The sequence below is a fragment of the Dipodomys ordii genome, unplaced genomic scaffold (assembly GCF_000151885.1).
Source record: "Dipodomys ordii isolate 6190 unplaced genomic scaffold, Dord_2.0 Scaffold37, whole genome shotgun sequence".
Lineage (NCBI taxonomy): Eukaryota > Metazoa > Chordata > Mammalia > Rodentia > Heteromyidae > Dipodomys > Dipodomys ordii.
The window spans coordinates 865,276-878,932 of NW_012267253.1; the positions used below are offsets into that span (position 1 = coordinate 865,276).

A 13,657-nucleotide genomic window follows, 5' to 3' on the forward strand; every position below is an offset into this window, starting at 1 on the left:
GCACCAAGCCACGCAAACCCAGCGCGGACCCCCGCCATCCCGCCGCCCGCCCGCCCGCTCACCCCTGCGGCAGCCTCCGGCTTCGCATGGCGTGCAGAGGCCGCCATTACGCACGCGGAATAACCGTCTCCCAACCGCCGCGCCAGCCCGCCCCGGCCCCGCCACACTCTTCTCCAGGCCCCGCACCCGTCCTTCACCAGACCCCAGCCGCTCACCTCCTCCATACCGCCCGTAACGCGACATGTTGACCAGCCCCGCGTGCTCAGCGCCGTAGCTCGCAGCACCCGGGACTCGAGTAGGCACGGAAGTCACTGCGCACCTTCCTTCGCCAACGGTCCCGGCGGCACTACGAGGAAGAGTCCCGGCCCGCGCTTATATACGCGGCGGCTGGGATTCTTTTCTTTGCGCATGCGTCATTTCAACGTTCTGCGCGGCACAAAGAAGGTGGGCGGAAACAGCCGCGAAGCGACGCGGAGGGAACTCACAGGCCGCCTCGGATGCTGGGCGGAGGGATACGTTACTATGGGAACTCCACGATCTCGTGGATAAACCTGTGGCCTTTCCCCGCGGCGTCCAGCTCCCTCCCTTTCCTTCCCCTTTTTCCCTCCCCTTTCCTTACCCCTCCAAGTCTCCCTTCCCTCCCCCCAACCGTGACCCTCTACCCGCTATTCGTCCCCCCCCCCCACTCGCAGCCCTCAGCGTACAGGTGCATTAGGGCCGTCTAGGGGAGAATGTAAAACTGACTCGCTCGCCTAGAAGCTGTCGCCGCCTTTCTGTTGAGGGACCTGGCCTAGTCTGCTCCTCAATCAGTGACCTTACCCCAAGTGTGATCAGGGTGAGAATCGTGGTCTTTGCACCTCAGGCGTCAAAGGGGGGGGAGATGATCACACACACACAGACACACACACATACACACACACACACCCGTGTACTGACCTGACCCTTTATCCCCTTCAGAACTAGTCAACTCTTTGTCACCAACAGGATTGGAGAGGATTATTAATCTGATGGACAACAGAGTTGAGGGGGGAGGGATTGGCAAAACCCTAAATCCTAAAATCCGAACAAGTGTATTGGCCAGTGGCAGTTCTGAACATATTAGTACCCGAATCACAGAGTGATGTATTTATTCCTCCTTTCAAGAGCTTTCAAGTTTGGATGGCAACGCACCTCGTGCACTAATAATACGTCCAGAACTTAAGGACTTAGTCTTTCAGTAGAGATTGGAGTTTTTACTGTAGATATCAAATAAGTGAAAACCTTTTCTTTATATTAGAATGAGTTAAAATCCCATTTTGATTTTATACGATGTATTTGCCAGGCACAGGTTCTACAAATACAGTTTCAAGTTCTTTTAATCTCACACACACACACACTAGACATTACTTAAATATTTGGTATATAAAGTTTAAAATATAAGACATAAAAGAAATTCTTAGATATGAATATTTTTATCTTCATCTGCTGTAACCCTATGTATATAGATGTTCAGTATAGAATACCGGAAAAGCAGACCTACTTGGTGAATAAAATATAGGTTGTCTCCAAGTAATATTACAAATTTTATATGTAGTTTTTAAATTTTATCAAATTATGAAAAGGATCATCTGTCTCCAGAAAATAGCAAGAAAATAGACATTCTATAGAATATATTACATTAGTTCTCTCAAAATCTCACTGATTTTTGTTTTTATCAACAGGACTGTTCTAAAAAGTATTAATAATTGTAGAGATTTTTTTTTTTTTTTGTCGGTCGTAGGGCTTGAACTCTGGGCCTGGGCACTGTCCTTCAGCTCTTCAGCTCAAGGCGAGCGCTCTACCACTTGAGCTACAGAGCCACTTCCGGTTTTCTGGTGGTTTATTGGAGATAGGAGTCTCAGGGTCTCTCCTGCCCGGGCTGGCTTTGAACTGCGATCCTCAGATCTCAGCCTCCTGAGTAGCTAGGATTACAGGCGTGAGCCACCAGCGCCCGGCTAATTGTAGAGATTTTTATAAACTTTCTGAAAAAGAGGATTAATTCTGATAAGCCTCACTAATTTGACTTTCTTCTAAGAATTTATGAAAATTTCTGTTAGATTTACCATAAATTACTTTGTACCCCATAGCTTCTAATAGATATTAATAAATATATGTATGTGTATATATATTTTTTTGGTCGGTCATAGGGCTTGAACTCTGGGCTTGGTCGCTGTCCCGGCACTCTTCAGCTCAAGGCCAGCGCTCTACTGCTTGAGCCACAGTGCCACTTCCAGTTTTCTGAGTGGTTTAATGGAGATAAGAGTCTCATGGATTTTCCTGCTCCAGCTGGCTTTGAACCTTAATCCTCAAATCTCAGCCTCTTGAGTAGCTAGAATTACAGACGACGTAGGCCACAGCCTACTGTACAGAGAACTTTTAAGTAAGCAATGGTGTAAATAAGTGTTTTTCCAACTTATAAAAAGCTATTGCCTGGCACCAGTGACTCATGCTTGTAATCCTAGCTACTCAAGAGGCTGAGATCTGCAGGTCATGGTTCAAACTCAGCGTGGGCAGGAAAATCTGTGAAAATCCAATGAACTACAAAAAAAAAAGCCAAAAATGGTTCTGTGGCTCAAAGTGGTAGCACAAAACTCGGGACAATGCCCAGAACCTGAATTCAAACCCAGGAGAAAGAAAGAAAGAAAGAAGGAAGGAAGGAAGGAGAAAGAAGGGAAGGAGGGAAGGAAGAGGAAGGGAGGGAAAGTAATTTCACTTTTCTAGCTACTCAGGAGGCTGAGATCTGAAATTGTGGCTCAAAGCCAGCCCACTCAGGAAATTCAGACTTGTAATTCTAATTAACTACCAAAAAAGCTGGAAGAGCCATTGCTCAAGTGACCATGCACTAGCCTTGAGCAAACAAAGCTCAGGGACAGTGCCCAGGTTTGAGTTCAAGCCCAAGAACCAGCACACTGCCCCACCCCAAAGAAGGCGGGGAGGGAAGAAAGAAGTATAAATGTTTTGCCCCATCTCTGTTTTTAATATGTTTAATGAGTAATGTTCATAATTCTTTTATACTCTATTAACGAATTAACTTTCATTAGCCAAATACCAGGCTACAAAGTATGAGGGGTAGAGAAAGCAATAAGTAAAGCAACTTCCTAATGAGGTTTTCTTTTTCTTTTTTTTTTGTCGATCGTGAAGCTTGAACTCTGGGCTTGGGCGCTGTCCCTCAGCTCTTCAGCTCAAGGCAAGCGCTCTACTGCTTGAGCTACAGCACCACTTCCGGTTTTCTAGTGGTTTATTGAAGATGAGAGTCTCATGGACTTTCCTGCCCGGGCTGGCTTTGAACCTCGAACCTCAGATCTCAGCCTCCTGAGTACCTAGGATTACAGGCATGAGCCACCAGCGCCCGGCCCTAATGAGGTTTTCTAAGGAATAACTGATAGTATTTTAAAGTGTGAAAGTATGAAATCTTGAAGCCCAAAACTAAATTGAGTTGTTCTTTATTTAAAAATAGAATGTGGCCAAAGAGATGGCTCAAGGCTATAATCCTAGCTACTTAGGTGGAGATCAGGGAATCAAGGTTCAAGGCCAACACAGGCAAACAAAAGTTCAGGAGGGGCTGGTAATGTGGCTTAGTGGTAGAGAGCTTGCCTAGCATGCACAAAGCCCTTGGTTTGATTCCTCACTACCACATAAACTAAAAAAGCTGGAAGTGGTGCTGTGGCTCAAGTGGTAGAGTGCTACCCTTAAGCAAAACGAATCTCAGGGACCGTGCTCAGGCCCTGAGTACAAGCCCCAGGACTGGCCAAAAAAAAAAAAAAAAAGTTCAAGAGACTCCATCCCTCAGTGTTAGACCAACTTCAGGGAAAGCACAACAGCTGGGGACAGTAGTTTATTCCTGCCGACCCCAGCAACAGAGGGAGGAAGCACAATCAAAGCCCAGGCTGGCCCTGGCATAAAACAAGACCTTACCTCAAGAATGACCAATGTAGCCAGGCACCAGTGGCTCACGCATGTAATCCTAGCTACTCAGGAGGCTGAGTGAGATCTGAGGATAACAGTTCAAAGCCAGCTGGGGCAGGAAAGTCCATGAGATTCTTATCTCCAATAAACCACTCAGAAAACCAGAAGTGGTGCTGTGGCTCAAGAGGTAGCTCTTGAGCTGAAGAGCTGAGGGACAGAACCCAGGCCCAGAGTTCAAGTCCCATGACCAAAAAAAATGACCAATGTAAAGAGGGACTGGAGGAGTGGTTCAGGTGGTAGATCACCTTCAAAACTCCTGAGTTCAATCCCCCAAAAAGAAAGAATATTGTTGAGAGTGACTTGGTCAGGCCGATATCTTAACTACAAAACTAGACTAGCCTTGACTTACAGTTTAGCAGTTTATTCATTACCATTATTGGGAGTAAGTAATTTTGTACCTAGGAATATTCCAGTCATGAAAGTAGTATGGGTGTGGCTCTGGATGTGGGTGGTACAGGGGTCTTGGTGCTCTCATTCAAGATGGGCACTCTACTACTTGAGCCACAGCTCTTTATTTCTAGATTTTCTTGTGTGTGGGGGGGTGTATATACTGCTCCTGGGACTTGAACTCAGGGCCTGGGTGCTGTCTCTGAATTCTTTTGCTCAAGCCCAGCACTCTAATACTTGAGCCACAGTTCCACTTTGGCTTTCAGTGATTAATTGGAAATAAGAGCTTCATGGACTTTACTGTCTGGACTAGCTCTGAACTTCAATCCTCAGATCTCAACCTCCTGAGTAGCTAGGCTTACAAGGGTGAGCTACTGAATGGGCTCTACTTCCAGCTTTTTTGCTGGTTAATTGGAGATAAGAGTATCACTGACTCTTCTGCCCAGGCTGATTTTGAACTACAATCCTTGAATCTCAGCCTCTTGAGTAGCTAGTGGTGATCAACTTACAGTTTTATTAAAAAAACTTAAATAACCCAACTACTGTTTTACTTGTACATATGATGGGTTGACTTTATGTTTCAATCTGGCCGGACCACAAAGTGCCTAGACATTTTGTCAAAATCAGTCTAGAAGTGTCTGTGAAAGTTTTTCTGAATGAGATTAACATTTGAGACAAGAAGATTGCCCTGCCTAATGTGGATGGTTCTCATCCAATCATGTGAATAACTCAATAGAATTGAAAGGCTGAGTAAGAAGGATTGCCCCCTGCCTGACTGAGCTAGGACACCCATCTTTTCCTGTCTTCCAAATGAAACTGAAAGAGCGGGGAATGTGGCTTAGTGGTAGTAGAGCGCTCGCCTAGCATGCATGAAGCTCTGGGTTCCATTCCTCAGTACCACATAAACAGAAAAGGCCTCTAGGGTCAGTGTGGCTCAAGTGGTAGAGAGCTAGCCTGAACAAAAGAAGCTCAGGGTCAGTGTTCAGGCCCTGAGTTCAAGCCCTACGACCAACACTCCCCTCCGCCCCCACCCCCCAAAAAAACAAAAAGAATCAAATAGAACTGAAAAATGAGCTCTTCTTAGATCACCATTTTACAACTTTGTCTCACTTGTTTCTCAGGTCTTCAGACTCTCACTGGATCAACCTACCCCACTGGCTTTCCTGAGTTTCCAGTTTACCTACTACTTCTCAGTCCTAGAACTATGTAAGGCAATTATTTACAATCTTTATAATACATGTTTACAATAAGTCAATAAATCCCTCATAGTAAATGAGGTGGATGTGTGGATGAGCAGATAGGTGTTCCCTTGGTTCTTTTTCTGTGCAGAACCCTGAGGCATTTACAGTACAATGTATTGTGTCATAAAGGATTTTCCAGGGAGCCAGCCACTTGTGGCTGTAATCCTATTCAAGAGACTGAGATCTAAGGATCAAAGTTCAAAGCCAGCCTGGGCAGGAAATTTTGAGGTACTCTTATCTCCAATTAATCAAAAATAGAGGTGTGGCTCAAGTAGTAGAGCCACACAAGATCTGGAGGCCCTGAGTTTAAGCCCAGCATCAAAGTTTAAAAAGAAAAACAAAAAAAACCTTTTTTTTTGAGTCATTAAGTATTCTATAACACTGTAATGTTTGCAGAGTATGCAAACAATTTTGTCAGTAATTTTTGTTGTAAGAAGTTTGGATTTCTGTCCATTTTTATGTTAAAGAATGCTGATTTATGGGGCTGAGAAGTTGGCTCAGTGGTAGAGCACTTGCCTTGCATGCCTGAGGCCCTGGGTTCGATTCCTCAGCACCACATAAGCAGAAAAAAAAGCCAGAAGTAGTGCTATGGCTCAAGTGGTAGCATGCTAGCCTTGAGCTGAACAGCTGAGGGACAGTGCCCAAGCCCAGAGTTCAGGCCCCATGACCAGACCCCCCCCCAAAAAAATGCTGATATAAATTTAACTTGTATACAGGTATATCCCTAATTTTTCTCTTTTTTTGTGTGCCAGTCCTGGAGCTTGAACTTGGCGTGGGCACTGTCCCTGAGCTTCTTTTACTCAAGGCAAGCATTCTACCACTTGAGCCACAGTGCCACTTCCAGATTTTCCTGAGTAGTTGGAGATGGATTTTGCCTGGGCTGGCTTTGAACTGCAATCCTCAGATCTCAGCCTCCTGAGTAGCTAGGATTACATGCATAAGCCACCAGTGTCCAGCTCTCTCAGTAGTTCTTTAGAAAAATTCCACAAATGAAATTTCTGGTTCAGTCTGAGCTGTTGGTGGCTCAATTTGTAATTCTAACTACTTCAAAAATCCAGAAGTGGAAGTGTGGCTCAAGTGGTAGAGCTTGAGTCTTGAGTGAAAAAGCCAGAGGAGAGCCTAAGGCCCTGAGTTCAAGATCTAGGACCAGCACACACACACACATATTTACTTATTTATTTATTTATTTTTGTTGGTCTTGGGGCTTTATCTCTGGACCTGGGCACTGTCCCTCAGCTCTTCAGCTCAAGGCTAGTATTCTACCTCTTTTTTGTTGTTGTTGTTGTTTTTGGTTTTTTGGGGGGGTCCAGTTGTGGGGCCTGAACTCTGGGCCTGTGCACTAACCCTCAGCTCTTCAGCTCAAGGTGTCCTCAGCTCTTCAGCTCAAGGCTAGCGCTCTACCACCTGAGCCACAGCGCCACTTCTGGCTTTTTTTTTCTTTTTGCTTATGTGGTGCTGAGGAATGAAACCCAGGGTCTCAAGCATGCAAGGCAAGTGTTCTACCACTGAGCCACCTTCCCAGCCCAAGTACTCTACCTCTTAAGCCACAGCACCACTTCCAGTTTTCTGAGTGGTTTATTAGAGATAAGAGTCTCATGGATTTTCTTGCCTGGACTGGCTTCAAATTGCAATCCTCAGATCTCAGCCTCCTGAGTAGCTAGGACTACAGGCATGAGCCACCGACGCCCAGCACATCCTTTTAATTTATACTCCTCTCTATGCCAAATTCTATATGACTGACTGCAATATTTAATTTCAGTAAGATTTCGTTTTCTGTGAAAATACATGCAAAAACATGCAAATGTTACTACAATAGCAAGGAAATTTCTCATTTCCATAATTATTCTCTTTAGACAATTCACAACTTCCTTTGTCTTAACTAGCCAGACCTTTTTCCCCCCGGAAGGCTTTCCCACTGAAAGATTTTATTTTGTCAGTTGTAGGGCTTGAACTCTGGGCTTGGGCGCTGTCCCTAAGCTCTTCAGCTCAAGGCTAGCACTCTACCACTTGAGCCACAGCGCCACTTCCAGCTTTTTTTTTTTTTAATGCATGTGGTACTAGGAACCCTGGGCTTCATGCATGCTAGGCAAGCACTCTACCACTAGTCCACATTCCCAGCCCCCTATTGAGAGATTTTTATGGGCATCACAGTATCACAGTATAGTTCTACAACAAAATACATAAAAGCATGATCTTACGATATTGATATATGTAAGAAATACAGGAGACTTCTGCTTGCAAAGGATTGGCTTTCACAGTATTTTAAGCAAGTTTTCTTTAGCACATCCCAGATAATTTGAACTTTTCAGAAAGGCAGCTAAATAAAATTATTTTTTTTCTCCTCCTTTGTCTGATACAGATGAGAATATTCTGGTGCTGAACCACATATCTAGAGATGCTGTTAGCTCCACTTTAAGAACAACACCACAGACTGAACTTTGTGTGGAAGAAGAGCCCCTGGTCAGGAGAGAGCAGCTACACATTGCAACCCCATCGCTTCACTTCAGATACTTGCCATTTCTAAGAGCAAATATGCCGCTTATTCTAGGAAAACCTGAAAATGAGCAGAAGAACAAGCTAAACATGTCACTCACTCTAATTGGAGGAGAAAATGGCCACAAGGCCAAATTAAGTAGACAACATACTGTAAACAAAAAAGAAAATGATCAGGAGGACAAGTTTGAAGATGCCTATGAAATCATCCCTGTGGCATCGTCCATGAATCTGTTATCTTCCTTGGAAGAATGTACAACTGGGTTGTACTTATTCCTTAATAACAGATTTTCAGAGGCAATAAGTCTCATTCATCCATGGTCTAAAAACAGCATATACCATGCCCTAATGTACAGTATGCTTATGATTGTCAGGGCCATCCTGACTTTTGATCCACAGGATATTGAGACTGGAATTTCTGTCTCTAAGGAAGCTTTGAAAACCTGCAATAATTTCCGCAAAAGACCTAGAATAATGACTTTATCATATCTAGTGAATAGGCATGGAATAAAGGCTGTCAACGAAGAAGAATTGCATGCAGAAGTCTGTTATGCTGAGTGCTTGATCTTGAAGTCCTCCATATCATTTATACAGGATGACAGTTTGCTTGGTTTTTTTAAAAGCAGCATCAGCATTGGGTCAAGTTATCAGATATACAAAGACTGTGAACATGTACTAACACTTATGCCAAAAAACCAAAGCAAAGCCCACAGACACCTGGATGGAGGAATAAAGTTTGGACTTGGAGCATTCAATTTGATGTTATCACTTGTGCCACCGAAGATACTAAGACTTCTCAGTATCGTTGGCTATTCTGGTAATAGAGATCTAGGCTTGGCTTTGCTGCATGAGAGTGCATCTGAACCCCATATAAATTACATCTTAAGTGTTTTCACTCTACTCTTTTATTACAACTATATCCATGTAGCTTTTGGTATTGAAAAGATCCCCAGTCCTGCTACAGAAAATCTTTTCCTAATCTACCTCCACAAATTTCCAAACTGTGTTGTATTTAAATTTTTTCATGCACGTTTTAGCATGTTAAAAGGCAATTTTGAAAATGCACAGTTAAAATTACAGGAGTGCATTTTTACTCAGAATGAATGGAAGCAGATTCATCATCTCTGTTATTGGGAAATCATGTGGTGCCACATTTTTCTGCAGAATTGGAGGCAGGCATTCCACTATGCCAATCTACTCTCTCAGAATAGCAAATGGTCCAAGGCAATATATATGTATAGCAAAGCTATATTACTGGCTTTGCTTCCTTCCGATTTTGCAAAATCAGTAAGCGAGGACATCAGCACTCTCTTTTTAACTGTGGACAGCCTGAGAGTGAAAATTTTAGGCAATTCTGTGCCCATAGAAAAGTTTGTTGCTGAGAAAGGTCAGCGCTATGGTACTACTTCAGGCTGGTTTACAGCACAGCCCCTTCTGGAATTCATTTATGCCTGGAGTGGCTTCCGAGTCATGAGCAAAAAAATGGACCTTATTGCAAGCTGGCTATCCATAATTGACAGAGGAAAAGACCTTTTGCAAGAAAATCCAAATGAGGAGTATGGGACAGATGACATCAGTTTATTAAATTTGCTTAAAGGTCTATGCCTGAAACACTTAGGCAAATATTTGAAGGCTGAACATTATTTCAACTGTGTTCTTCAGAATGAGAAATTGTTAAAATACGACCACTATTTGGTACCATATACTTACTATGAACTGGGAATTCTACACTATCTAAATGGAAATTACGCCAGTGCAACCAAAAGCCTGGACAACATCAAGAACTACAAAGACTATTCCATGGAGGCCCGATTACAGTTTAGGGCTCACATAGCCCTTGAACAAATAACAAAAGAGATGTAATTTAAATGCAAAGTACGCTTTTATTTCATAAAGCGGAATATCTACAGATAGCAAGGTAATTAGCAGACTAATTGTTTCTTCTTGGAAAAAACCAACAGGAGGCAGCTAAGAATATGATTAGTAACAAGAAAGAAATTGGCCATTTCCCCCCCTTTCCCTTCTCCTTACCCATAAAATGTAATTGGACCAGCAAATGGAGTGGTGTATGTTCTTGAAAAAGGAAAGGCAGATGATGTATGTTATAAAATTTCTCTCTCTTCTCTTTATCAAGTCAGTATGTTCAAAACTTCAAAGGGTAATTTTTAACATCTCCCTAAATAATGAATACAAGTCACATGAGAACAGCTACCCCAGTGATTTCAGTCCTTGGTAAATGTTTTTGACTGAAAGTAATTTCAAGATTTTGCTAATATTTCAAAACAATGGCACATTGAAAGGGAGATTCTGTTTTTTCTTTATGGATTTTTTATATCAGAGATGATTTTCCCCCTGTGTAATAAGGAATATTTTCTATCTTTTGTCTTAGGAAGTTCAAATGTGGGTTTATAATTTATCTGGCAAAAGAAAAGAAGCCCTTACCTTGTTACACACACACACACACACACACACACACACACACACACACACACACACTTTGAAGATAACTGGAGAGGAGGCAGAAAGAACATAGGTCACTGAGTAGGGTGGAAAGGACTAGTCTGGTGCTGGTGGCTCACACCTGTAATCCTAGCTACTTGGGAGGCTGAGATCTACGAAGCCACCCCAGCCAGAAGTGGCACTGTAGCTCAAGTGGTAGCATGCTTACCTTGAGCAAAAGAATCTCAAGCACAATGCCCAGGCTCAGATTTAAAGCCCCAGGACTGGCCAAAAAAAAAAAAAGTATTAGGCTGTTGAAGGAAGAGCTAAGTGTTATCTAGTTTCTACTAACTCTCCCTTTTATTGTCCTCTACAGTGTAATTTAAGAAATAATTAAACCATGTTCATCTACTCAATGTTGCTAAGTTAATTTGAGAGCAAATAGGAACTATAGGAACAGAGTATGGTATTATTTTACCTGTCTTAGGGTTTAAAATTAGTTTTTTTCTTCTTTCAAAGTTCACCAAAACAACTCATTTCCAGTTCTTAATTTCTTCTATATCAGTAATTCAGGGTTCTTTATAGTCACCATTTGAAACAAAAGTTGCTGGATAAAAGCCAAGTCTGGGGCATAGACCTGTAATCCCAGAATTAAGGCAACAGAGACTTTTTTTTTTTTTTTTGCCAGTCCTTGGGCTTAAACTCAGGGTCTGGGCACTGTCCCTGAGCTTATTTTTTGCTCAAGGCAAGCACTCTACCACTTGAGCCACAGTGCCACTTCTGGCTTTTTCTGTTTATGTGGTACTGAGGATTTGAACCCAAGGCTTCATCCATTCGAGGCAAGCATTCTACCACTAAGCCACATTCCCAACCCCCAGGCTGTCTTTGAACAACAATCCTCAGATGTCAGCCTCCTGAGCAGCTAGGACTACAGGTGGGAGCCACCAGCACCCTGCTTGAGAAGCTTGAGTTCAAGGCCAATCGTAAGTTACTTAGTGAGATCTTCTCTAAAGAGAAAGTGTTCCTGGCTTTTGGCTTGCTGAACACTTGAATGCTTTGGGTATCTAACCAACCTCCTGGAAAACAATGAGGTGCTAATAGTTCAGAAGCAATGATTGCTTTTTTTCTTTGACACAGGATTTGAGACAGGATGAGCCACCAGCACCCGGTTGTAATGCAATACGTGTGTGTGTGTGTGTGTGTGTTGTTGTTGTTGTTGGTCGTGGGGTATGAACTCTGGGCCTAGGCACTGTCCCTCAGCTCTTCAGCTCAAGGCTAGTGCTCTACCGCTTGAGCCACAGTGCCACTTCTGACTTTTTCTGCTTATGTGGTGCTAAGGAATTGAACCCAGACAGAGCCTGATGCATGCAAAGCAAGCACTCTACCACTGAGCCACCTTCCCAGCCTGCAATAGTTTTTTAAAAAAGTATTTTCCTCAAAACCAGGTGTGGTGGCTCATGCCTATAATACTAGCTACATAGGAGGCTGAGAACTGAGGATGATAGGCCGCTTGGGCAGGAAAGTTAGTGAAACTCTTATCTCCAATTAAAGGCCAGAAGCAGAACTGTGGCTCAAGTGGTAGAACACCAGACCAGGACACACACACACACACACACACACACACATTTTCCTCAAAAAATAGACTTTTTATTGTGCTTGCTTAATCTCCATTATTTATTTTCTGTGGTAGGGTGGTTAAGAGGAAGGTTCTGCTGATAACCTGGATTTTTATTCTCTATTAGTAATTAGGTATTACCTTGGGGCCTTTCTACTATGGATTCCTTAGCTGTGAAATGGAGATAATATTCACTCTCTGATGGTTATGTTGCTCAAAATACATCCAGTAAACATTATTATAACTATTACTAACACTGATAAATTTTTTTTTTTGCCAGTCCTGGGGCTTGAACTCAGGGCCTGGGCACTGTCTCTGAGTTTCTTTTGCTCAAAGCTAGCACTCTACCCCTTGAGCCACAGCACCACTTCTGGCTTTTTCTGTTTATTTCGTACTGAGGAATCAAACCCAGGGCTTTATGCATGCTAGGCAAGCACTCTACCACTGAGTTACATTCCCTACCAGATACATTATTCTTTAGGGCACACACTTTTTTTTTTTTTTTTGAGAAAGGGAAGATTCCTTTGTTTCCACTTTGCTAATTTAACATTTGACTAGTTAATTTTCCTTTCTGTTCTCAGTTCATCTTAGTCACTTAGAAATTTATGTCAGGCATTGATGGTTCACACCTATAATCCTAACTAATCAGGAGGCTCAGCTCTGAGGATCATGGTTCAAAGCCTGCTGGGGCAGAAAAGTTCATGAATCTTTTATGTCCAATTAAGTAGCAAAAATCCATAAGTGGGACAGGCCCTAGTGGCTCACACCTGTAATCCTAGACTCAGGAGGCTGAGATCTGAGGATGATAGAAGGCAACTTGGGCAGGAGAGTCATTATCCCCCAGAAAACAAAGTGGGCTGTTTCTCAAAGTGGTAGAGCCTCTAGCTTTGAGCAAAAGGAGCTCAGGGACAGCACCCAGGTCCAGAGATCAAGTCCCATGACCAAAAACCAACCAAACAAGCAAAAAGCCGTAAATGGAACTATGTTCAAGTGGTACAGTGCTAGCCTTAAGTGAAAAGGTTTAAGGATAGCACCCAGTCCCGAGTTGAAGCCCCAGAACCAACGCGCACATGCGCGCGCGTGCGCACGCCGTGTGCACACACACACACACACACACACAGTATCTAAATTTCAGTTTTCTTTTTATAAAATACTTTGCTTCTTCTAAATTAAGTATGTGTTCATTGCCTACTAATGGTACTAAAGATAGGGTAAAGCATGTTTTTGCTCCTGAGGTCCTTATTAGATAACTGAGTAAAGGGCTTTGAAGCAGAAACACTTGAAACGCTTGGGGGGGTGGGGCGTGGCTCACGTGGTAGAGCTCTTCCTAGCTTGCTCTGGATTCAATCTCCAGTACCACAAATCACAGGATAAACACTTTTTTTTTAATTTTTTATTTTTTTGGGTCTGGTCATGGGGCCTGAACTCTGGGCCTGGGCGCTGTCCCTCAGCTCTTCAATTCAAGGCTAGCACTCTACCACTTGAGCCACAGCGCCAC

General features: G+C 43.2%; 2 protein-coding genes across 5 annotated transcripts in view; one reads left to right on the forward strand and one right to left on the reverse strand.

Annotated features, from left to right (window-relative positions):
* Srsf7 (serine/arginine-rich splicing factor 7) overlaps positions 1 to 481 on the reverse strand; it is an 8,533-nt gene extending 8,052 nt beyond the window's left edge. Inside the window, exon 1 of one of the 4 annotated variants that reach the window (XM_013017963.1) lies at positions 216 to 481. In XM_013017963.1, coding sequence (XP_012873417.1) covers positions 216 to 243 — 28 coding nt within the window. In that variant the 5' untranslated portion in view covers positions 244 to 481. The remainder of the gene's footprint in view (positions 1 to 215) is intronic. The other 3 variants (XM_013017966.1, XM_013017964.1, XM_013017965.1) reach the window with 3 other exon arrangements.
* A 7,663-nt stretch (positions 482 to 8,144) lies between these two features.
* LOC105986791 (tetratricopeptide repeat protein 39B-like) lies at positions 8,145 to 9,968 on the forward strand. Its single transcript, XM_013017894.1, has one exon. It carries the CDS (start codon positions 8,145 to 8,147, stop codon positions 9,966 to 9,968), a length of 1,824 nt encoding a protein of 607 aa, XP_012873348.1.
* Positions 9,969 to 13,657: the final 3,689 nt, after the last annotated feature.